This window comes from Lissotriton vulgaris, chromosome 12 (genome assembly GCF_964263255.1).
Source record: "Lissotriton vulgaris chromosome 12, aLisVul1.2, whole genome shotgun sequence".
Classification (NCBI taxonomy): Eukaryota; Metazoa; Chordata; class Amphibia; order Caudata; family Salamandridae; genus Lissotriton; species Lissotriton vulgaris.
The window spans coordinates 542,443,965-542,470,070 of NC_141700.1; the positions used below are offsets into that span (position 1 = coordinate 542,443,965).

General features: G+C 48.5%; 1 protein-coding gene across 2 annotated transcripts in view; it reads left to right on the forward strand.

Annotated features, from left to right (window-relative positions):
* Positions 1-26,106, forward strand: part of ARHGEF11 (Rho guanine nucleotide exchange factor 11) — a 1,046,032-nt gene that overhangs the window by 494,009 nt on the left and 525,917 nt on the right. For both annotated transcript variants that reach the window (XM_086945337.1, XM_086945338.1), the window contains exons 20-21: positions 12,823-12,919; positions 22,748-22,777. In XM_086945337.1, the coding sequence (XP_086801463.1) occupies positions 12,823-12,919; positions 22,748-22,777 (127 nt within the window). The remainder of the gene's footprint in view (positions 1-12,822; positions 12,920-22,747; positions 22,778-26,106) is intronic.

Below are 26,106 nucleotides of genomic sequence, written 5' to 3' on the forward strand. Positions count from 1 at the left end.
AGAAGAGAACGCGCAATGTCATCAGTTCTGCGCGTTGGAATTTCCAAGGCGGCACTCGCTCGGAGACGCTTTTCGTCGCGAGTGGAGCTGCAGTCTGTTGTACGCCTTTCCGCCTATACCACTTCTGCCCAGAGTGCTGAAGAAGATGAGGCGCGACCGGGCCCAGGTTATCCTTGTGGCTCCGGACTGGGCACGAAGATACTGGTATCCCGAGCTACTCAGCATGTCAGTCGATCCCCCGATTCGTCTGCCTCTTCGGGAGGACCTTCTGTCGCAGCAGCAGGGGACGGTCCTGCACCCGAACCTGTCCAGTCTCCACCTACAAGCTTGGAGATTGAGCGGCGGCAGTTGAGGCCATTTGACTTGCCTCCCGAAGTCTGTGATATCATTCTGGCAGCCAGGCGTCCCTCCACAAAGTCGGTATACGCCTGCCGGTGGAACAGATTTGTGGCATGGTGCACAGCAAAGGCTGTGGATCCTCTCTCTGCACCCCTTTCGGAAGTGCTGCTCTTTCTTCTTTCCCTTGCCCAGCAGGGCTCTGCTCTGGGCACTCTTAAAGGGTACCTCTCTGCTCTATCCGCCTTCTTGAGGCTACCAGACCAGCCTTCTTTATTCAAGTCCCCTATTGTAAGTAGATTCCTGAAGGGCATCACGCACATGTTCCCTCCTGTTCCCTTCGTGATGCCCCAGTGGGACTTGAATCTTGTTCTCACCTATCTGATGTGTGCTCCCTTTGAGCCACTTCATAACTGTCCTCTTCGTCTCCTTACTCTAAAGACGGCATTCCTGGTTGCCATCACCTCTGCCAGGAGAGTGAGTGAGCTCCAGGCTCTTTCTTCTTCTCCACCTTTCCTGTCTGTTCATCCTGACAAGGTGGTGTTACGTACACGACCTTCCTTTCTGCCCAAGGTTGTCACGGCCTTCCACATCGGGCAGTCCATCACTTTGCCCACCTTCTTTCCGCCTCCGCATCCCTCGAAAGAGGAGGAGAGGCTCCACCGTCTGGATCCAAAACGTGCGCTCTCCTACTACCTAGATCGCACACGCCAATTCCGGGTGGATGACCAACTCTTCGTTGGTTACGTGGGCGCGAAGAAGGGAAAGGCTGTACACAAGAGGACCATCTCTAGGTGGATCATCTTGTGTATCCAAGCATGTTATTCCATGGCGAAGAAGGAGCCCCCGGCTGGATTGAGGGCTCACTCCACTCGGGCCACGGCAACGACGACTGCCCTGGGCCGAGGCGTCCCCCTGCAGGACATTTGCCAGGCAGCTACGTGGGCCTCGCTGCACACGTTCGCAAGACACTACTGCCTGGACAGTCAAGTCCGGAGGGATGGCTTCTTTGGCCGTTCCGTCCTCCAGGACTTTCTGGTGTGATATTGGTTCGCAGACCCACCATCGGGGTTGGTATTGCTGGGGTATCTATTCTAAGGTAAGGAATCTATCACTAACGTGTCTCTTTCAGATGCACAAGTTACTACTTGTGTAATGATATATCTGTAAGAGACATTAGTTAGTGATAGATTCCTTACCGACCACCCATCCTCCCCGTTCTGCGAACCGATATCTAGGGTTAAGGTCATCCCCTTTCAGGGCCCTAGTTTCATGGCACCAGTGTTAGTTCTATCATGGCTCTGCGTATCTGGCGCGGAAAAGCTGTGTGTCAGAACTGACGTCAGCGCGCATGGGCGCCGTCTAAGTACTCCGATGACGTCATCCCGGCGCTCACGACGACGGACGCGGAGCCGCAGACGACGCCTACCGGCGCGCAGGGGTATTGCTACGCAAAAGTTTCCGGATCCAGTCTGACGCCTGGGGATATTCTAAGGTAAGGAATCTATCACTAACTAATGTCTCTTACAGATATATTGTTACACAAGTAGTAACTTGTGCGATTCGGCTAAGGACAAGAGCTTGTACCAATGTTTTCCTGATGAAGTCAGGGAGTAAGGGAAACACTTTGCGTAGAAGGCCTATCACATGGAAACATGAGCCCACAATGTAGTTACTATGCTGCTTCAGCGAGAGCTCCTGGTCTAGTCGATCTCCTAAGTTCTTCACGACATGTTTGTGGTCAGGGACTGGTCCGAGATCTTGTGGCCACCAGTCCGGAGTCCATAGGATTTTAGCCCACCCGAACGGCATGAGTTCGGTCTTCCCTACATTACATTGTAAGCAGTTTGATGACATCCACTGAGCCACAGCCTTCATGCCCTGGGAGAAGGAGGTTTTTACCTCGGCGGTGAGAGATTTGAAGGGGAAAAGGAGCTGCGTGTCATCCGCATAAGACACTGGGATGAAACCAAAAGCTCGCATAATTCTGGCCAGGGGTGCCACATATATGTTGAAAAGAGTCTGGCTCAGACAGGAGCCCTGTGGCACCCCCTTAGAAATTTCTACCTCCACCGAGCGATATGCACCCATGGTGACACATTGGGTGCGGTTGGATAAAAAGGTCCTTAGCCAGGCCAGTGCCTTATCCACAAGACCGATGTTTGCCAGCCGACCTATCAAGATGTTATGTGACACAGTATCGAAAGCTACCGACAGGTCTAGCAATATCAGGACAATGGAGTAACCCCTGTCCTGATACATATGCAGATCGTCCGTGACTGACAGTAGGGTTGACTCTGTACTGTGCTTCGGCCTAAAGCCGGATTGAGAGTAATCCAGGCCTCCTGTTTGTTCGATGTTATTAGATAGATGTCGATTCACATGCTTTTCTGTGAGTTTACCCAAGAACGGTAGCAGCGAAATTGGTCTGAAAAGATGTCATCATCAATCTTACTTTTGGAACGTGTAACTGCTGCAACCAAATATGTCGAAACTGCTGTTTTCGCGGCCTCATGGGCCAAACTATTGCCAACAGCGTGAACTCCCACACGCTGATGACCAAGAGTATATATTGCATACACGAGTAGTAGCTGCTCTTTTAAGTTCAGCCACTCGAACCCAGATCATTTTGTGTTTTATTGTGCTACCCTTGGAATCACATTACAAAATCCAAAAGAACAGGTTTTCATTGTAAGACTGGACACAGTAGTAAGAATCACTCACTATGAGAGTAGTCACACCAGGATCAGTGTACTCTAATGCAAGCATCAGAGCACGGAGGTCTGCCAATCGGACGGTACAGTCCCCTAATGTCTGGGTATTTACAACATCAGAATTGAATTCACCATTCACCATTGTACCAACCACAATGGCGCAAGCTGAGACGTATGTGTGTTTAGACTCATGCGCAACTTGCGCTGAACCATAAGGGTAAACGATACAGTGGAAATCCTCCAAAGGCTTTATAGTCAACGGAGCAGGATGAACAAACTCATACTGCAAAAACTCCTGCGACTGTAAGGAGGCGTCAAAAATGAAGGTGACATCCGGAGACGTCAATGATGATGCCCATTGTATCCACCGTGGGTGCAAAGCTTTAGAATTAGGTACACTGGCCTTCGTCCCTGCCTCCAAGGCAGGATACGGGGTAACAACCAACATGCGTTTTCCCTGCAACAGTGCGCGTTCCTTTAGAATCGCCATTTGCACTGCTGTCAAAACTTTTTCCACAGTGGAAAACCGCATTTCAGCCGAGGTGTACAAGTATGACTTGTAAGCGATAGGTACTGTGTCACCTTCGTTAAAAGTAAGGTATGTGAAACCCACCGCCCCAGGGATGATTCTTATCACCAGGTTGGTGTGGTTATCACGAGTCAGTAAGAATTGAGATACTAGCAAATCAGCCTGCAAAGATTGCAAAATTGCTGAATGTTCAGGCAGCCAGCCTGATTTGGTAAAGGTTGGTTGTATCAAAGCATACAATTGCTTGATACACTGGGCATATTCGGGAATATATGTACGCCCGAAATTCAAAAATCCCAGCAAGGATTGCAATCTTTTCAGTGTTGTAGGAGCGCACTGCTGTGCGCATTTCTCCAAGAAGTGAGGAGCCAATCCTCTACCTTCATTGTTGAGCTCATAACCCAGGAACAACACTGTGTACTCTGCAATGTGTGACTTTGCAAAGTAAAATTTGTAACCGAAGTCCGCAAAATTACAAATTATGCGGTCAGCGTGGCACAGATGCGTCCATATTTTGTCGTCTGTGAGATAAATGTCATCCACGTACGAACACGCAACTGGGTCGATCACTCTAATAGAGATACGATATGTGCAGCAAACACACCTGAACTATTCTTATAGCCCATGGCCAGGCGTTTAAATTGCCGTTGTTTGCCACCACTGGTAAAACTGGTCCATTGGGTACTTAGACCAGACACGTTATGGGCAAAAAAACGTTGGATGTGTAAAGTGTGGTTTTAAACTTTTTTCGCACAAGACCATCCACTAAATCAGTGCCGTGGGTATTCTGTAATGCACAGGTACGGCAATGCGAGTTTAAATGCCGGTAATCCAAAAGCAAACGGTACAAACCATCCGGCTTGGTTACAGTAAAAAATATGTTATTCATCGGAGACACACAAGTTTCAATCACTCCTTGATATTCCAATTGTTCAAGGATTTCTGCCAACTAAAGCTTTCGCTTCACGCTGCATGGGATATTGAGGTTGAGGCTGTGGCATAAAACGTAAGGGAATCTCGTGGTGGGGGGAGAATTTATCCCAACCACAGTGAGTACGATACAAAGCCAGGACAAGGACCTTAGCTCATTCTTCTGCAAAATTTAGCGCATGCTCCATATACACTGTGTGCGCGAAACTAGGGAGGATTATCTCCTCCCCTCTCGGAGCTGCAAGAACAAAAGGTGGGGGCCAGTCAGCCTCCGCTAACAAAATGTCATAGGTAGTTGTAAGATTTTCCCAAAATATCCCTTTTATGGTACGTTGTATGTCACCCTCAAATAAAGGTCCATTTCAAAAAGCCAATCGGGGGAGCTACTCTAGTATCAGCTGTCTCAACAACAATGAATTGGTCAGTCGCTGTCACCTTCAGTAGTGGACGCAATGGTAATCTCCGCTGCGCTGTCCAACAGCGTCGGCGCCCATGTCTGATTCCGAAGCTGCGTTCTCACTATCTGTGGCATATCTCGCTGTAAGCGGAAACTTTCTTCTTCAGAAATGGGGGTCTTTTCTGCAAAGAATCGTCCTGCTTGCCTTTTCTGTCTTTCGGGTGAGGCTGGTCGCGACTCTGCTGGCCACCCCGACCTCTGCCGCCACCTCCACCACCGGACGATGAGGCCGATGTGTGGACACAAGTACGTGTTATTTTTTACGTCAATCAGTAATGGCGCCTACAGTGTGTAACGTAACTCTTAATGGAAAAGCTTCGTCAAACCCACAACCTCCCACATGGACCAGAATCCACAAACAAGTTAGGCAAAGGATCTGTGCACACGCCTACTTATCACAGTATAAATGCTGTAAGTGATTGTACAGATAAAGCAGAAAATGATGAAAAGATGTTGATAGATGTGGTCTTTCAAATCAGGTTTATTCCAGATGCCCAGCCTATGTGTCCTGTAAAGAACGAGGAGAACGTTGATCAGGAACCTGAAATCGATCAGGTGACTTAATCGTAGAGCGGTCGTGCAAATCATAAGTGCGCTAAGTAGTCGTGGGCACGGGTGACGCGGGACAGGACTCCTGTTTCTGTTGTTTTCCCCGTTTTTTATTTTTGTTCCAGTTTTGCTTTGGAGCTTTGGGTTGAACGTCTTTTTCAGACTTCGAACCCTGAGGTTGCTTTTTTTATCTTTAGCAGAAAAGGGCTTGACACCTAAACTATTACGGCCAATGGTCTTATAAGCCGCCGTGATAATTCTTGGTAACTGTCAGGGTTTGTTGGCATCGGGGACATCGCGCAAGGCATTAGCCACTTGGAAGTTCACTGCATCTCCCTTTATATTAGAAAGGACAAGATCGGAAACTACGTCAAATGTGCCAATGAGTCTCATTCCCAATTCAACCGCAGCCTCAGGTCCGTGTTCATCCTGAACACGCTTAATGACCGTCTGAAGGACAGCCATTGACGGAGTGCCGAAGCACCTCGTGTACACTGCCGCAAACATTTTACCCTATGACTCGCAGTCACCAGCTTTCGGTACCAAGTCCTTGGGTAAACGAATTGTAAGCATCCTGTGTTTTTCCACGGGAGTCGAATTAGGAAAAACTGCCTCCAGCTGGTCAAATTTCTCGGCAAGCCAAAAAGGCATATTATCCTTATCCTGGGGACGCTTGCCCATAACCGCATTAACCATCACAGGACTAAGCTGGATCCAGCTGGAAGCGCCGCAACACCAGGGGCCCCGCCCTGGAAATTGCGGGTGATATATTGAACTAGGGCCCTAATAACACTGATTGCAGAGTTATATAGGGGCCGCAATTGAGCAACGGGGGCTACCCCCGCACAAGGAATTGGGGGTAAATCCAGCCAAAACAGGCCAAGAAGCGCCTGGAATGGACAAAGGACCCAATCTAATCGCCGTTACACTGTGGCGAAGGGCGCCATCAAACCCAACACGGTGCTGCCATGAAGAAATAGGATAGGAATTTCCTGTCCTATAAGGAACATATTCCAAGGGCACGGCTGTGTGAGTATAAGTGTGAAACACCTGAGTAGCCGCATCAACTGGAGGAAACGTTACCTATGAGTAGAAAATCTCAAACTGGTAAGCAATATCAGCACTCCCCACCAAAATAACCGCCATGCCCTCCAAGCCAACTTTATAAGCCTGCAAATGATTGCGGACCGCAATGCGACTATGCTGTGGTAGGTCAACGTTTGCCATAGCGACACACAGAATTAGAGGTACAATGTAAAACAATGTAGCACAACTGGGTAGTAATCCAAAAGGAAAACGTTTTGAAAGATTCAAGCTTGAAAAGACCTATGTAACTATAGGTAGGTTTATCCGTCACCACTGTTAACCGGAAACAATAGTGAAGGGGTTATGGACTGATATAAGTACTACACAAGCGTCATGTAATAAGACCACCATCGTTAGGGCGCCGTGTTGCAGGGATTCTGTTCCTACACAGAACTGTACACATAGACTTGGGACCTTAGTGAATTTGGGCCTTAGTACCCAACATCCCCTACCAGACTAGCATCAGTGTCACATTGGCTCTTCGTCCTATAGCAAAAATACCAATGATTAGATAACCCAGAACATGCGAGTTAGATTACCTCAGGCAATGTGGAAAACAAGAAAACTCTTTCGTTATACTCTTATACCAGTCCAAAACAGGGAGTAAAAAGAGACATGAGCAAGTTTGAAATATTTATTTCTAACGCTGTGTTCTCATGCGCAGCACCTTAGCTAATACAAGCAGACATATTATTAGAAACAAGATTGTCAGCATAGTTACTATTCCATAAAATACAAAGGGAGAAAGCATGTTATAATGCTAAACGGAAACAGATTAAATATATACCTATATTTCACCCTCCCTTGCTAGTAGGTTATTTTATAACTAAAGAAGGTCTCTTGGGATTACATAGGTGGCCCCATACCTCTGGTATTTAGCAGAAGTGGATCAAATCAAATTCTGCACAAGCTCTCAGCATATGAATGTTCTCCAAGTGTGTGTGATCATGCCTACGCAGTGCATTATTAAACGTGCCAATATTAGAGGTGGCCAAAGCGACATTTGTGTTATGTCTAGAACGTGAGCAGATCAGTCCGAACAACAACCACAGTGTTGAAATAACCTTGAAGACCTCTGCACTCACTGTTCAGACTAAGCTTACCAAGCAAGGCTACTAATGTAGAAAAACACGCTATTCTCGTGTGAAGCAATACACTCTGCTAAACTCTAAACAATTAATAAAGTGTGTGCCGTGTGCAAAAGGCAGCAGAAAGGAAAAAATGGTGTTTAAACTTCTAATAAGCTCATGTCAACCTAACACTGTGAATGCAAGGCGCAGCCGCACGACAATGCTGGTGACGGACCTGCACCGCGTGTGTCTTTACTGCCTGGAGCGCGACCACCACCCCAAGTCGTGATCCGACTGCTGGACCATGGCGCGGAAGACTTTGCTGGGGTGGTCCCATAAGTTGCTTGAAGGCCTGCAGTCAACTCCATGCCGTTCAAGGTCCCGGTCCCGTGGGAGGTCGAGGGACCGGTCGCGGAGCCACCACCCACCGTTCATCGGGATCGAAGTCTTCGCACTCGGGGTCAGGTAAGACGAAGTGTTCCAAGAAGTCTAAGAAGCGCCATCGCTCTCTGACTTCCCATTGCGGCTGAGGGTGCAGGTGGTGCCTCCCCCGCGGCTCCGACGGAGCACACGCCGTCGGCCTACCCGCCCTTACCGGGTCTGTCAGCGACTCCGGTCCAGCTGTAGGAATTTCTGTCAGCCATGGCTTGCCTCTTTGGGCCATCTGGCCCCGCCGGTGCGCATTTGGGCCCCGCGGGTCCGACTGGGGTTCTAGCCCTGTACTGTTGGCGGCTCCGGCATCGCTGTTGGCTCCTCCACCGACGTCGACCTCACCAGCACCACCTCCGACGTCGCCTGGTTTCAGCCCCGATGTGGATATGACGCCAGACCGGCATTGCTCGACGCTGATGGGGGATTTCTATCCCTATGTCCGGCGTCCTTATTTTCGGCCTGTTTATCAGCCTTCGGAGGAAGGCGAGAACTGGGAGGGGTCTGAGGACCCTCTCACAGCATAATGTGAGTTTGACCCAGACTGGGCAGTGGAGTTGGGGGATGCCAGTGGTCTTGATACCTCTCCTGACTTTGACATGCTGTCTCCTCCTACCGTGGATACTGAGGAAAGTGCAAGTTTTGCAGTGATGTTGCATAGGGTGGCCGAGGCCCTTCACCTCCACCTCCCTACAGTGGCAGTCAGGGCAAACGTCCTGACAGAAGTGCTTCAGCCGGCAGCTACCTCTTTGGAGCCACTGCTGCCTTTCAACGATGAACTTTCGGACGTCCTTTTGGACACCTGGTCCAGGCCCAACACAAGGGCATCTGTGGATAGGAACGTGGCCCGACGCCATCGCCCGGCCCTGGGCGACCCCATTTTCCTTTCCCAACACCCCACCCCTGAGAGCTTGGTTGTCCAAGCCTCTGCGTCCCGAGCCCATTCCCTACCGTACCACCGGACAGGGAATCCAAGAAACTGAAGCAAGATTTTATCTTCCACCAGTTCAGGGCTGCGGTCTGTGAACACCGCATGCCTCCTGGGCCGTTATTCCCACTTTGCGTGGGATATGGTGGCGCGCGTGCTGCCTCAATGTCCAGAGGAGGCCCTGACAGTGCTCTCTCAAGCTGAAGGGAGGGATGTAGCCATGTTCACGATTCATTGTGGCCTTGACAACGCCAACTCGCTGGGCAGGGCGATTTCCACGACGTTGGCGCTCCGTCGCCACATCTGGCTGGGGACAACAGTTTTTTCTGGGTTTGTCCAGAACACTTTGATGGACAAGCCCTTTGATGGCTATCGCCTTTTCGGCAACTAAGCGGATAGAGCGTTGGAGCGCTTTAAGGACTCGTGGGCTACGGCCAAGTCCGTGGGCCTTTCCGCCACACGCCTTCCTCCCCCTTCTGCTTTTCGCTCCTTTTGTGGCCACGGGAGGGACACCCCGACATGTTTGTTTCAGAGCCACAGGCCTGCGCAGCAACAGTCTCAGCGCAGATGTGGGACCCAACGAGCCGGGTCAAAGGGCCAGCGGGCGGGTCAGTCCACCTCCACCCCAGCCACCACCACCCCAGCCAGCACTACCTCAAAACCTTCTTAGTCCGGCTTTTCAGGCCCATCAAATGCCAGTGGGCGGCATGATTCCATACCGGTGCACCATCACTTCGGAAAGGTGGGTTTTACAAATAGTCCGATGGGGCTACTGCTTCCCCTACAAGACTACCCCTACGCCATGCCACCCCAGTACCACTGCATGCCAGGGGATCACTTGACACTTCTTCAACAGGAAGTTGCAGCCCTCTTGGCCAAGGGGGCCATCGTGTGCGTTACTGCGCCAGAAGTAGGACGTGATTGTTACTCCCACTATTTTCTGGTGCCAAAGAAGGACAAGGGTCTGCGTCCTATCTTGGACCTCAGGGACGTCAATCGCTTCCTCCTGAAGGAGAAGTTCAACATTTTAACTCTGGCTTTGGTCTTGTCGGCCCTCGACCCTGGAGACTGGATGGTAGCTTTGGACCTTCAGGACGCATATTTCCACATTCCCGTCCTGCCAGCCCACCGGCGTTACCTGTGGTTTATGGTAGGGCATGAGCACTTTCAGTTTATCATGCTCCCCTTTGGCCTTACCAGCGCTCCTTCGGTTTTCACGAAAGGGATGGCGGTGTTCGCATCTCATCTGCGCAGATCAGGGGTTCCAGTCTTCCCCTATCTCGATGACTTGCTGTTAAAGGCGGGCTCGCCCCGGACAGTGTTCTCCTACCTCCAGACTATGGCCGATCTCCTGTATTTGCTGGCATTCTCCATGAATGTGCCGAAGTCGCACCTGATTCCCTCACAGTACATGATGGATCACGAATGGCGTCTTCACTCGGAGGTGGCGCAAGGTCTCTTTCAAAAGTGGGGAGAACCTTGGTTAGATCTATTCGCCACTGAATAGAAAGCGCAATGTCAGCAGTTCTGCACGTTGGAATTTCCAAGGCAGCTCTCACCAGGTGACGCTTTTCGTTCCAAGTGGAGTTGCGGTCTGTTGTACGCCTTTCCGCCTATACCACTTCTGCCCAGAGTGCTGAAGAAAACCAGGCGCGCCCGAGCCCAAGTCATTCTTGTGGCTCCCGACTGGGCTTCAAGAGTTTGTTATCCCAAGCTACTCAGTATGACCATCGATCCCCGGATCCGACTGCCTCTTCGGGAGGATCTGTCGCAGCAGCAGGGGATATTCCTCCTCCTGAACCTGGCCACTTTCCAACTCCTTGCGTGGAGATTGAGCGGCGGCAGTTGTTTCCTTTCAACTTGCCTCCTGAACTCTGTGATGTCATTCTGGCAGCCAGGTGTCCCTCCACTAAGTTGGTATACACCTGCAGGTGGAACAAGTTTGTGGCATGGTGCACAGCAAAAGCTGTGCATCCCCTTTCTGTCCCTCTTTCAGAAGTCCTTCTGTTCCTTCTTTCTTTGGCCCAGCAGGGTTCTGCTCTGGGCACTATCAAGGGCTACCTTTCTGCTATTTCAGCCTTTCTTAGGCTTCCTGATCAGCCCTCTCTTTTCAAGACCCCTGTTGTCAATAGTTTTCTCAAAAGATTTACTCACCTTTTCCCTCCTATTCCCTTCGTAATGCCACAGTGCGACTTGAACCTGGTTCTCACATATGTAATGTGCGCTCCCTTTGAACCTCTACACAACGGTCCTCTTCATCTGTTAACTTTGAAGAGTGCTTTCCTAGTTGCCATCATCTCTGCTAGAAGAGTGAGTGAGCTCCAGGTTCTTTCTTGCAAACCTCCTTTTCTGTCTGTCCATCCGGACAAGGTTGTGCTCAGAACACGTCCATCCTTTCTGCCAAAGGTTGTCACAACCTTTCACATAGGGCATACCATCACTTTGCCCACCGTCTTTCCTCCTCCGCATCCCTCCAGAGAGGAAGAGAGGCTCCAACGTCTGGACCCAAAACGTGTGTTCTCATTTTACCTGAATCGCACACAACAGTTCCGGGTGGATGACCAGCTCTTTGTTGGCTATGTGGGCGCCATGAAAGGTCGGACTGTACACAAGCGGACTATCTCCTGATGAGTCGTCATGTGTATTAAAGCCTGTTATTCTCTGGCGAAAAAGGAGCCTCCGATGGGGCTGCGCGCCCATTCCACCAGGGTGACATCTGCCACTACGGCATAGGGATATGGTGTCCCCTTATAAGACATCTGTCAGGCAGCTACGTGGGCCTCATTGCACACTTTTACTAAGCACTATTGCCTGGATAGCCAAGTCCGGAGAGACGGCTTCTTTGGCCGTTCTGTTCTCCTGGACTTCCTGGTGTGATCATGGTTCGCAGACCCACCACCGGGGTTTGTAGTGCCGGGGTATCTATTTTAAGGTAAAGAATCCATCACTGACGTGTTTCTTTCAGATGAACAAGTTACTTACCTCCGCGAACGATATATCTGTAAGAAAGATTAGTTAGTGATAGATTCCTTACCACCCCACCCATCCTCCCCGTTCTGGGAACTGATTTCTTGGGTTAAGGTCATCCCTTTCAGGGCCGTAGTTTTAATGTACCAGTGGTCAGTATCTTGCCTGGCGCGGAAAGTCGTGTACAGAACTGACAGTGCTGAGGACGGCGTCTAAGTAGCTGCCACAACTTCATCTCGGCGACCACGATGCCAACGACTGACGTGGAGCCACACGTGCCAACTTCCAACGCTCAGGGTTACTGCTGACGGAAACTTTCCGGATCCAGTCTGACGCCTAGGGGTTATTCTAAGGTAAGGAATCTATCACTAACTAATGTTTCTTCCAGCTATATCGTTATCGAAGGTAAGTAACTTGTTCTTTGAGTGATCGGGGGATTAGCAGAGGCTGGGTACTCTTGATGTTATAGAGGTATGGGCTGTTGTGTGCGCAGAGCAGTGGGATATCTTCAGAAAGACTATATGCTATTCTGTTTATATCCTAACCTTCAACCTTCTTTCATCTATATTGTGTAGCTTTTCAGAATCTTTGGCATAGCAGACTGATTGCAAAAAAATCTAACTCGCTAAAGCACAAATATGAGATTCGATGTACCTCTTGCAGGAGATTGCTACCATTATAAATTGGAGCTATTTTGTTGATCATCAACTTCAAAAACAAATCTTTTTGTTAAGATATGTTTGACTTGCTGTTTGAGAGTAGCATCTGCAGTGGATTTAGTTCCCTTGTTTGTTTTGTATAACCTGGCTCATCTTCTTATTTAATAGACCAGCAACACAAAGAAGGATAAAGAATCAGCGGAGGATAAAAAGCGAAATCCTATTCTCAAATACATTGGCAAGCCCAAAAGTGGATCCCAGAGCAGTGAGTATCTTTTCATCCAGGGCTTGAGATTGAGCACGTTTGAATGCTCCATTAGGTGACCATAAGGTAACTATACAGGCTGAACTATACCTGAAGTGGTGAAGAAGGTGAAAATTGCTTTTTGAGTATAATATTTATTGAGTAATAATATAAAGTAAGTGTTTCAACTATCAACAGATTGTTAAATGTAACAAAATTGTATAGCTTTATAGAATGACAGCATAAAAGATGAGTATGATAAATAATGTAATAGTTGTAATAATAGTATGGCAATAAAGGAAAAGAGAAGTGTCAAAGAAAGAAGGAGAGGGAGTTGAGTATTGAGTTTTTAACGGTTGATAATTGTGGATTTGTTTCAATTTAAAAAAAATAAAACATATCTTCAATTATAACCTACTTTTTAACTTTTGCAACCAAGGAGCATTGTGTAGAAAATGCCCATTTTTAAAATGTGTTCACAGATTGAGCTCTGACTTTTTCTGTGTTAAAAATTATTTTGCAAACTGACCTATGCCATAATAGGACAGTTCACAAAACTCCAAATCACCTTTGCAACCTGACCTACCACATCAATATTAATGATGTAGGAAGAAAATTGTGACTCACTATGATTTTCTTATAAATCATCTCGTTTTCCTCAAAGGAAACTGCCTGCATTTTAAAAGACATTTTTTACCAATTTTTTTTTTAAGTTTGAGAGTTCGCAGCAGTCACCTGGACCGCTGCCTACTCCCCGAAAAACTTTTTTTTTTTTACATTCAAAAAGATCTAAAGGGTGCTCTTTCCTTTAGCAGATATATCTGATAGATGTCTAGCCTCAGATTCCTTAACTTAAAATATCCATGGACGTGACGTCAGCAGAGCCATATATGCCCCGCCGTGCCAACATCAGTTTTCTTCTTTTCCGCGTCACAACACCTGTCCTGGAAAACAGCAGTTTCTGGCCTAGTTTTGGGCCTTCTCGGCACTACTGGTGTCGTACCGGAACAGTTTGCAATGCCCTCTGGGCTCAAAGCCTGTGAGGCCAGTGTGCTTCAGATGTCTGCCACTGACCCACACCTTATTTGCATGTGGTGCCTTGGTGTGCTCCACGATTCCAAAGAATGAGGCGACTGTCTATAGATGAAGCCGAAGTCCCTACGGGAATGCCGTATGAAGCTGATGGCCGCAAGCTGTCCGGCCCAGCTTCTTCTCTTCCCCGTTCTCTCTCTCCAGTGGGGGCTCGTTCCCAAGGCCCCTCCCGCAACCGGCACCCTAAAAAAGGTAAGCGGAGCCAAAAGCATCCACTGGGGTCCACCTTCCTAAGGCGTGCCGCTGGCGCCCATTCCTCTCGTATGTGGTCAGCTAAGGGCGCCAGGAGGTCACCTCCTCTATACCCTCCTTTTCCAGGAGTTGGAGCGACGCGCGCCCAAATGGAGGCCTATTCCCGGGCTCTTCAGGCCAACTTCGAGTCCCCCTCTCTCCCTGGCGTGCCTTCAGGCCCCACAGTGGCGGAGGGTACTCAGGCCAGGCCCTCGTCGGCGGATCCTTTCCCGACCAGGGCTGTGTGCACCGACTCCGGAGCCGAGGCAACGACGTTGGGCTGTGGCCCAGACGGTCCGGGTCACTAGCACACACCGCCAGTCAACGCATATCCAGTGCAGCTTCCTGCTTGGACGGCGGAAACGGCATCAGCGGCGCCAGGTTCGACGCCAGGCTCACACCACCAGTTAACGCATAGCCCTGTGCGGCTTCCTGTGCGGACGGCGGGAGCGGCGTATTTGACGCCGGGCTCGCAGCCCGGCTCCTTGTCGGACCCGAAGCCAGGCTCAACGTCCAAACCCACACCCAGCTTTAAGCCTGATCCCACGTCTGGGGCAACGCATAATCCGACGCCGGTCGACGTCCAGGTAGCGTCCCCAGTGGAGGCCGTCTAAGTCCAGTCAACTCCGACACGGCGTCCACCGACGCTGCGTCGAAGTCCAGTCAACTCCGACACGGCGCCCACCGACGATGCTTTCGACGCATCCATTGCCGCCGGTGTCCATACGTTCATCGACACCAGCGACCATGCCTGCGGTTGACCTCCCTCCGGATTCCTCGCTTCTGACTCCTCAGCGTTGTCAGGCAACACCGGTATCTGCTGCAGCCCTACGGAAGCTGTTGTTTCCCCTGGTCGGGGGCCACTGGTGCATGTCCCTAGTTTTTCATGGCCTTCAGGTCGTTACCCAGCCCCCGGTTTTTATGGGAACGGGGAAGATTAGTCTTCAACCGTCTCCTACAGATGGCCTCTTGTCCCCTCCTAGGGTGACTACTGAGCTAGGGGCCGCCTATGCGTGAACTATCAACAGGGCAGCTGCTATCCTCTGCTTTCAGCCTCCCGTAGTACCCCTCATTCCCGATCCCTTGATGGATCGGCTTCATCTCGAGCCCGTTATCAAGGAGCCCTTGCCACCCCTTGGGGTGCTTTATTAGAAGTTCTGCATTACACATGGGCATGGCCCTATTCTGGTGCACCGGTGGATCCGGCCATTGCTAGTAGGCACTGTCCTGCCCTGGGGGATCCACTTTGTCTGTCCCTCCACCCTACTACTCAGGGCATGGTAATTGAGGCGGCTTTCGGGTTACAAGACTCCTCCACTTTGCCTTGTTTCCTCCCACCCGGGAATCCCGGTGGCTGGATGCATGTGGAAGACAGGTTTTTGCGTCTCTAAGGGCGGCCAACCACGTTTTAAACACTACATGCTTGTTTGCACGTGTGTCCTCCGCACACTGGGACTCCGTGGCTAACCTTCTTCCTTCCCTTCCGGAGGAATTGCGCCCGGAGTTTCTCCATCCTGTCCTTCACGGCAAGGAGATGGCACATTTTTCGATACGCTCCTCTTTGGATACCACAGACTCTGTGGGCCGTGCTCTTGCCCGGTCGGTGGCTTTGCGCCGCCATACCTGGATGCGCGACAGTCGCTTCCCTGATTATATTCGGGAGAGCCTCCAAGACAAGCTATTTAACGGAATATCCCACGCTGACTCTGCGATCTCCAGGCTTCTGTCAGGGCTACCGAAATTCTGCAGTGCCACTGACTCACTTTCTTTCTGGTTGCGGGTCTTCCTTTACGGCCCAGTTTTTATCAGAGACCGGTTGGTGTCTCTGTATTGTCTGTATAGTCGTATGGCTGGGTTGTTTTTGTTTTCAGTCCTCGGACTGTCTGTTTTGCCAAGAGGACCACCTTCTTGCCAGGGGTTGACCCTTTCCCTAAGTGGGGTATTGGCTAGTGTGAGGTGTCTGCATTTGCCTTCGTAAGCTGCTGTGGAGTTTTCATTTTGGGTATATCTGGGACTCATATAACCCTTTACTGTGTCGCGAAGGGTAGCTTCGCTGTATTGTCTGCAGTGCTTCAACTCCTGGTCTAGGTCAATGCTGTGTAGTATCCACCTCGCACGACCTGGCATTCTGCTTTTTGTCACATGGTCCGTCTTTTGGCACCAGCCCCTTCTGGGTTGTTCTCGCCAGTAAGGAGTTGCTGTGGGCCTCTCTGTTGTACGTTATGGCCTTTCGACTTATTCCCCAGCAGTTTTCTCCACATCCCGCTGCTTCCGCGCAGGGATTTCTACGTTTTGCTGGTGTTCTTACTGTGGCGGATTCGTGGAGCCGGTTCTCCTTGAACTCCACTCTTCCTGGCGTCTAGGACCCGTGAGTTGGTCTTGAGTGCTCCCTTGTTAGGCTTGTCTTTTCTTCTAATTGTCCTGCGAGGGGACTGTTCTCTCTTCAGGACCGGAGGCAGATGCTGCTTATAGCCTGGACTACTTCCACTTTCTGTATAAATGCGGGTACTTTTGAGCGTACCTAGTCCCTGGGTTTGGCCGGGTTTCGGCATCCTCTTGAGGCTGTTTCTGCATCATGATCACCCTTATGGCTTTTGCGGACTTTCCTGCCTTGATCTTGGGCCTGTCCTCTTACATCACCAGATCTTCTCTGTTCTTTGTGGCCCGTTGCCTTCTTGCTATTGTGCGCATCTCCAGCTGTTCCTGCTGTCTTGCTTCCAGGTGCTCATCTGTTATGGTACTACAGGCACCCTCTGGCCGCAAATGAGCGTCCTTATGGTTGTGTATGGGCATCCTTTCATTGCTTTCACACATGTCTGGCTGGCGAGGGTCTCAGCAGTACTCTTCCCTTATGGTACATGCGGGGCAGTACGCGTTCTCTCCATCATACCACTTACCAGTCTTTTGGGCCCATAGGTTCTACTTCTTGCAAGGTGCTGAACTCCCTTTTCACGCCAGTTTCTTTACTGGGTGTGTTTTTATTCCATATCAGCCCCTTGCTGGGCAGGGGTTAGTATCCTGCTGCCTTTGTATCTTTACAGAAGCAGGTTCAAAAGTGTTTTTACGCTTTTCGAGTTGTTTAGCTGGGGCTCGCTCTGACTTCTTGTCGACACCTTGGATCCTGTGGATCTTTCAGGCTTCTTTGCTCGTCTTCTTTCGAAGTGTGGCATTTTTCGCCAGGCACCAGCATTCTGGCTTGGTGTTTTTCTTCTCTCATCCCCTCTACATATAGGGGTTTAACGTGTTATTCTGGATGGGCTGTGGCGCCCTAGCCTCCCCTTGATTCCTGCTCTCTTCAGAGCACAGGGGTCTGGTGGTTGGCTACGCTGTCATTTCTGTCCCCACTGTGTTTCGCCCTTTGGTTGGCGACACTCTTTTGGTCATGTTATTGACGGCTAGGTTCTCTCTGGACCTTAGTGGGGTTCAGTCTCAGTCCCGCCTCCTCTAGTGGTATGGCTTTGGTATCTATTCTAAGTTAAGGTATCTGCAGCTAGACGTCTCTATCAGATGAACAAGTTACTTACTTTCGGTAATGATGTATCTGGTAGAGACATAGTCCAGCCGCAGATTCCTTAACGCCCACCCGTCCTCCCCGTCCTGCGATAACCCTTTCAGGTTGGTCTTCTTGCCTTCGCCTCCCTTTGGGTGGCTTTATTCCTCTGCAGGGTGGCGTCTTCTCTTCACTGCGACCCACAAGGCTTCATTCTGTTTCGTGGCTCTGCTCTACCCATCCTTGTGATTGGACGGTATGCTCATATGCCATGTGTCCTTTACAACCCTTACCCTGGGTTGTCCGATGTGAGTCTAAATTCTTCTAACCCCCGTCCTTCCCTTCTATCTTCTTCAACCACTTGAGGTCTCTTGCATCCCCTGTACTCTAGCGGTTGCAGTCTCTGACAATGCTGCATTCGGTAGGTCCCTTATTCGGATCTGACGTCTCCTTTTGGGTGACGCCTCATGGTAGTTTGTCCTTACTCCTGAGTTCTGGACTGGTTGTCCTTCACTGTCATATGTTGTGTTTGCAGCCTTTCTGCTGGCTGCTGTGATGGTTCACCGAGAAGCTATGGCTCTAGGATAAGTCTTGTGCCTCTGGTGGGACAGGTTCACACAGGCCAAGAGTTCGAATCCTGCCTATGCTCTGCATTTTCTTCTGCCTCTGGGGAAGGTTTTGGACTTAAACAATTGCAGGGGTCCCTCCCAGAGTGGGGGTCTGTTCTTTTCTCTCCCTCGGTTTACAATATACGGTGCCTGGCACTGTCTTTCTATTGTGATGTTTTCCACCATACCTTGTTTTTTCACAGTTTTTGGTGGTGGCTTTGCGTTCAGACGCGGAAAAGCCTTCTGAGGAAAACTGATGTTGGCGCTCCGGGCGGGGCATATATGGGTCCACTGACGTCTCGTCCATGGACGAAGTCAGGGCGGAGCCATACGGCCCCACACCCGGCGCGCAGAGGTGCTGCTGCGTAAAATGTTCTGGGTCTAGTCTGACGCCTGGGTATATTTTAAGTTGAGGAATCTGCGGCTAGACTGTCTCTACCAGATACATCGTTACTGAAGGTAAGTAACTTGTTCTTTAGCACCCAACCTCGAGAGTCCGTAACCCTGCAGTGTTTTGGTACTTTTTCAGCTGCACAACATTGATAAATACCATAATGATTTGCTGTTTAAAATGAAGACCCTGAACAAGTCTCTTTTAAATAGCTCGGTTATGCTTTTCAAAACCCATTGTTCAATTTGGTAGCCTATTACTGAAGCACAAAATGGGTTTAGTACATTAAAAAAAACTACTTTTTTGATTGCAGACCCGCTGATTTTGCGAATCTCAAGCTTTGCAACCACAAAATGGCTTTACTAGTGTTTAATTTACAAATACCAGCTGTGGTTGCTATCACCGCAGTGCATCAGAGCTTCCCTTTAGTAATGTAAGCATGTTTCAGACCCGTCAGAACCATGATGCAAGATGGTTCCACCCGCTGATGCTTTCCTAAGACAGTATAGAATTCAAATCATTTGGATTGTTGGGGCTGTACTCACAAAAACAGTACATTTAACTGTTGTTGGAACGCTGTCTACTTGTGGAAAGCCCAGCATTGGAGGGCTAATCAGAGCCTGACATTTTCCTAACCTAAATTTGAAAAAGTATATGGTCAAAGAAAATTGGAATCTGAAAAACTAAGGGATGATGATTGTAAATTTTGTGTGAAGGATGTAGGACACTATTATGTTGTGAAATATAGAATCATTAGCCCTGAAGATGTTCCTAAATGATGGAAACAAAACATGTTGATTGAATTGTGACTGTTTTGGTAATGAAAAACTTTGAAGATTGAATGTACTGTTATGTAGGGTTTGATATATGGATAACTGTTGAATTCACTGATTTTTGAGTGCAGTCTCTACTATTTAAAATATACTAATTCTTCCAACAAACGTGTGAAGACCGTTTTGTGCTTACAATGTCTATTCTTAATTTCACTTTTTTCTCAAGTAGAGGAAAAAGTAGAGAAAAAGACTTGCATTTTATTTTGGGCTGTTCTCCGCCATTTACAAAGTGTTGAAGGTGGATTGAAAACCACCTCACCAGAGAGCAGGACAGATGTGGGACAATAGGTTGCAGGACCTACTGATGGATAAGGAATGGTACAGAGCAACACAACATTGCTAGAAATGCAAGATTTAAGCAAGGACATTTTTATTACTTCCACCGCTCATACCTCTTCCAGACGACATAAGATATACTCGGACGGATCAATGAATTGTCCAAAATGCTATGAATGTGGGGCCGCATTCCTGCACATGGTGTGGAATTGTACAGCAGTAGCAGAATTCAGGGGAGAAATGGCAAGGCTGCTTTGACAGGTCATAGTAGTCATACTAGACAATAATTAGGCACTGCTTATTGGGGCTCCTACCCAACAGAAAAAAACATGATGCAGCCGAGGTTTGTAGAGCCAGGATTACTGCTTGTGAAAAGCCATATAACTATATGCTAGATTTTCCATAGATGGCCCACAAAAGGCAAATGGGAAAAAGACCTGTTGGAATGCCCTCCAGCCAAAGAGTTTTCAATAAGGGAGGCTCAAAGAGATGAAAAGGTAGGTGAGTATCTGCTAAGCTGAGCTGAAATGATAAATGCACTAACAGGCACACCAGAGGAGGCCAGTTAGTAAAGAGAAGTAAGGCAATAGCATCTATTGGGTATGGCTGCGAAGGCCTATCCTTATAGGGGAATGCTGCACACTGAAGGGGTTTAATTACCTCCATATTGGGAGACATGACTGAAACAGATGGTGATTTTGAGAAATGTATGTGAAGTTCCTGATGCTGTTATACATTGTTTTCTTTCATTTCAGCAAAAGGAAAATAAAGATAATTATTACCAAAGAAACAAAAAAGTTTACTCGGAGATTTCTGTTGCCATTTGCAGCTCAAATTTTCTGGTGAAAGTTCGGGTGGAAAACTAGGAATTACCGGTGGAATAAAACCTGAATGATCAATTTGCCCTCTGTTTCCTTATTGGGTCCCTCAGAATGTCCAGAGTGTCCAACACGTAAAAGGTCATATTTTTACATGACCCGAGTTTACCAGTACCAGAAACTGACACATTCCCCAGCTCACTTGTAATAGGGCCTCCAAGTTGATTTCCAACTGCAGAAAATCCCTTATACAAAATGTACACTTTGGCAACAAACTAAAAAACGATTACATTTGGTTTGAACAAAGAAATCAGACTTAATATAACCATCAAGGCTTTGTAGAGCTAACATTCCTTCATCGAGGCATTGTAGAGCTTGAGTTTCAATGCATTCATACTTTCTCTGGTCATGCTACAGTTACACACAGGAGCACAGAGAATGCCATAATTGTGCATTGAAGCTGGATGATTGCCTGCTATTTATTATTCAATGTTTAGCAATCAACTTGGTCCTTTTATTTAGCTTTGTAGTAAGACTTCTCAGTTTATTATATTTTGAATTTTGATTGACATGTTCACTCTGATTTAGTTTAGTTTCTGGTAAATATTATTTTATATGCAGTACTGAATAGTGTTATTTTCTTAATTTACTTTTAGTGGGATGGTTATTGATCTGCTCAGATCAAAGATTTTAAAGTACACTATCAATTGCTTTTCCATAGACTCAACTTCAAAACTGTCCACTGTAAAATTAAAAATACATTTTAAAAGTGTACTAAACCACAGATACATACCCTGTACAAAGCTTTAACGTGGCCCCTAAATGGGTGGGTTAACAGAGACACCATTAAGCATTTGCAGTAAAAGCTTATCTTGCCCCACCTCCCTGAGACAGTTGTGGGAATAATACTTGTGGGTTTGATATTAACTCATCTAATAATAGGTGGTTGTAAATGAAGTGATAATTAATGTGATCTGTTATAGCCATCTTCAGAGTACTGTACCGGTCAGCAAAGACCCTCTTCCCAAGGTATAGGCTTGAGCTAATCATCTGGGTCGAAGTAGAAGAGCTATAATGCTATTCAACCATTCTGTTGGATAATTCTATGTTAAAAAGAAATATACATTTTAATGTTTAGTCAGAAGACGATAGGCTCCTGTGCATACCTAATGAATTCAATGAGGTACTCAGCATGCCAGTGTTATAAAATAGCCTTATAGCTCACTGTATTAAAGTTTCACACCATCATTATACGGCCTAGAAAAAGGGAGCTGGAAACCAATAGTCGAATGTCCTAAAAATAGCCTTCTGGGAAAAATACAGGGTTCCAAACCAGCATGGTTCAGAGCCTTCTAAGCCTTTCACAGTGTCTACTGTATATATAACATTTGCCTCCATGCACCTAGCCACAGCCGTTAGCTGTCAAACATGGAATGTGAAACAGTAAAAGTGGGCAGCGGTAAGGCCCGATTCTCCTTTAACTACCTCAGTCAGCTTTTCTGTAGCAAAGGCAAGGCTCACTCAGGAGCAGAGGAAAATACTCTTTCCTTCTGCTGCTCCTCTACATGTGGAAAAAGGAAGGAAGGAAGGAAGGAAGGAAGGAAGGAAGGAAGGAAGGAAAGACATATCCTCTGCCTCTCTAGCCACTTATTCTTAGAAAATGCAGGTGGGAGAGAGAAACTTAGGGCATTCCAATTCTGACACTAGTGGGATTATAACAATATTTAAGGCGTGCTGTTTCTTCATGTCTTCAGTGGATCTGTCAACATTCCAATGTTATAATTTAGCATTAAAGCCTTCTTTCAAATGCCACACCACAGAGTCCTTCTCCACAAATTATAGTCCTCAACCACGTCCAGTGGTTTAAAACAAGAGTTATGTAGGAGCTACAATACTAATTGAATATTTTATCTCTTTTGATATGAAGTTCTAAAGAAATGGAGAGAAACTGAAAGACAATTTGGAGTCAATCTTCATGTATTCGATGCTTATAAAACTTTCCATGAAACCTCGCCATCTTTTTCTATTTTTTTCCATCTGTTGCGATAGGTTGCATATTCTCATTGTTTAAAAGATATTAATTTGACATTTCAATTTTATTCCTTTTCAGCATTTCATGTTCCCTTGTCCCCTGGTGAAGGTAAAAGGCCTCTTTCTTTTTTTTCATTTATTAATTTCCTTCATTATTGTGTTGCCCAGTCCATTGTGCGTGTGTGTGTGTGTGTGTGAATGATTGATTGATTGATTCATCATTCAAGTTTATTTAGTTGTCACAGCCTCACACAACAAAACATGCAAAGTTCTATAAACAATTTTGAAAGCAATATCATTTTTTTATTTTAAGACCTCTTGAAAGAGTACAATCAACTGTAAAACTTAAGAGGAAATGAAAACTCAAAAAATATGATCCTAAAATTAAGGAAGAAGAAATTGTGCAAATTTTCGTGAGATAAACAGGATTATGACCAGAGCAGGGTGTGCATAGGTTTGCAAGATGCCCTAACCATTTATACAGAGGAGTGGCAAGAGGCTACAGTATTCACAGACAGGATGTGGTCTGCAGTAAAACAGTATCTCTCACTATTACGGACTATGAAATTACTGACTCTGGAATGTCATGAACGAAACATAATGAAAGATGCAGAGGAACATTTCTTTTTATACCAGTTCTGTGTAATGAAATAGGTTCAGCTTCCAGAGCAAAATAGGAGAAGGTGAGAACCTGGTCAAAAGAAAAATCAAAGAGTAGAAGGTGGGGAAAGAAGCCATGTTTGGGCAAAAAAAGACATGTAGCTAAAACAAAATCCAAGTTGAGGAAAGGAGAAAATGTGATCTCTCATCAAAAACAGTAATTGATTTATGTGAGCATGAACTAATTGAAACTGAATTTGAGTTACTAGATGTGGGGCTAAGCGACTGCCCAGAGAATAATTTTGACTACACAGAGACATGAATTCAGATCTTTCAAATTATTAAGAAAACTAAAATTATTTTAAGCATTTGCCGTCAAACCATTCATAACAAAAGTCAATTTAATTTTTAAAATGATACATCTACAAATTGAATATATCTGAAAGAGACACTTTAGTGATAGATTCCTTACCTTAGAATATTCCCAGGCATCAGACTGGATCCGGAAAGTTTTGCTAGCAGTACCCCCATCAGTTATTTCTTTTTCCGGGCCAGTAAGATCAGATCAGGATTGAGCACATATCTCTGTCATTTTATGATGACCTTTTTTGAGACTTTGGTGCGCGTTGGGATACCTGGTTTTAAGTTCTGTGGGACCTACCGTCGTAATATGTCGGTGGCGGACCCTCATGACGTCTGTCTCTACTGACTGGAGGGCGACCAGGACTCCTGACCCTGTCTGGACTGGCGTGCCATGACCCGAAGGCCTTGTGGGTGCGACGCCGAAAGTTGCTTGAAGTTTGGCACTCGTACCGCGACGTTCAAGGTCCAGGGGTCATTCCCGTACCGCTCGTGAAGCCGTCATCACCGCTCCTCGGGATCCAAGTCTTCACCGTCAGATTTGGGTAAGAGATGACACAAGAAGAAGTCGAAAAAGTGTTTTCGCTCTCTGACTTCCCCCGGTCGGTCCTCAGATGCGGACGAGGGGGAATGGGGCTCTGCCCCTGCGCTCCTTTGGAGCCTGGGAGTCCTTCCTTACCCTGGTCCGTCTGCGACTCCCGGACAAATGCAAGAATTCCTTGCTGCCCTGGGCCGCCTGTTTAGGCCTCAGGCTCCCGCCGGTGTGCCTTTAGGCCCCGCGGTTCAGTGTCCGGATCCTGCTGGTCCGTCGGCTCCGCCGGCAGATCCAGCCCCGCCGCCTGTGGCTCTGGCCCCGCCGCCGCAGGATCCCGTGCTGCTGGCTCCGGCCATGGCGCAAAGAGGTCCCGTGCTGCCGGCGCCGCCCTTGGCTCCACCGGCAGCACCGCAGTGGGTACCGCTGGTTCCGCCTCTACCCCGGTTCCCAGACGTTTTTGTCCCCGCCTGGGATCCGAATTGGGACGCGGCGCCTACTCGGCCCTGCCCGGCGCAGTTTCTTCCCTCCTCGATCCCTGCTCCGCCTCCGAGGCCTGTGCCAACTATGCCAGCAGTGGAGGACGATTGGGAGGGGTTCGAGGACCCTCTTGCTCGTCAGTGTGATTCTGAGCAGGACTGGGTCAACGACTTGGCGGAGGCTGGTGGCCTTGACGTCTCCTCTGATCCGGGGTTTGCCTCTCTCCCGACCATTACGGAGGAAGGTGCCTCATATACGGTGGTGCTCCGTCGGGCAGCTGAAGCCCTTAACCTCTATCTCCCCATGGTGACCTTTAAGACTAATCTTCTTACTGAGGTGCTCCAGTGGGCGTCCACTTCATCGGAGCCGCTGCCGCCCTTTAACGATGCCCTCACTGAAGTCTTGTTGGGCACTTGGTCGCGGCCAGCCTCAGAAGCTCCTGTGGATAAAAACGTTGCCAGGCGTAATCGCCCGGTGCCGGGTGACCGTGCCTTTCTGACCACCTACCCCACACCGGAGAGTCTAGTCATTCAAGCTTCGACGTCCCAGAGTGCTTTTCCCATGGCTCCGCCGGATAAGGACTCTAAGAAGCTGGAACAGTTTGGCAAGCAGTTGTTTTCTTCGGCCAGCTTAGGGCTGGGGTCAGTAAACACTGCGTACCTTTTACCCCGCTGTTCCCACGCGGTGTGGGATACCTTTGCTGAGGTGTTGCCTCAGTGTTCGGAGGAGGTCCAGACTGTGCTGTCTCAGGCTGTGGCTGAGAGTAAGGACGCGGCTAGGATCGCCATTCGTTGTGGCTTGGACACTGGGGCCTCCCTCGTTAGAGCGATTTCCACGACTGTGGGGCTTTGTCGCCACTCCTGGTTGCAGTCCACTGGGTTCTCCCTGGACGTCCAGGGCTTGCTCATAGATATGCCCTTTGACGGCACTCGCCTGTTTGGTGATAAGGCCGACACTGCACTGGAGCTTTTTAAGGAGACTCAGGCTATGGCCAAGTCATTGGGCCTTTCCACCAAGCGCCCAGCCACGTCTACTTTTCATTCCTTTTATGGCCATGTCAGAGGCGACCCTAGCCGTTAGTTCGGTCAAAAGCCTGCGCAGAACCAAACTCGGCGTGTAGGCCGCCGTGGTGGCTCCGGGGGCCGGCGTGAGGGTCAGTCCACCTCCGCCACGTCAACCTTGATGCCTTCCTAGTCTGAGCTTTAGATTGCACCCCACGCCGGTGGGTGGCAGAATTCGTCATCACCTTCCCCATTGGCGTTCTGTCACTTCCCACAAGTGGGTGCTACAACTTGTCTGGAGGGGCTACTCCCTCTCCTTCAAGTTCCCCCCCCCCCAACCCCCGGCCATGCCCCCTTGCGGTTCCACTGCATGTTGGGGATCACTTTACGCTTCTCTAGCAGAAAGTTATGGCCCTCTTGGCCAAGGGGGCCATTGAGCGCGTTCTTGGGCCGGAAGTAGGACGT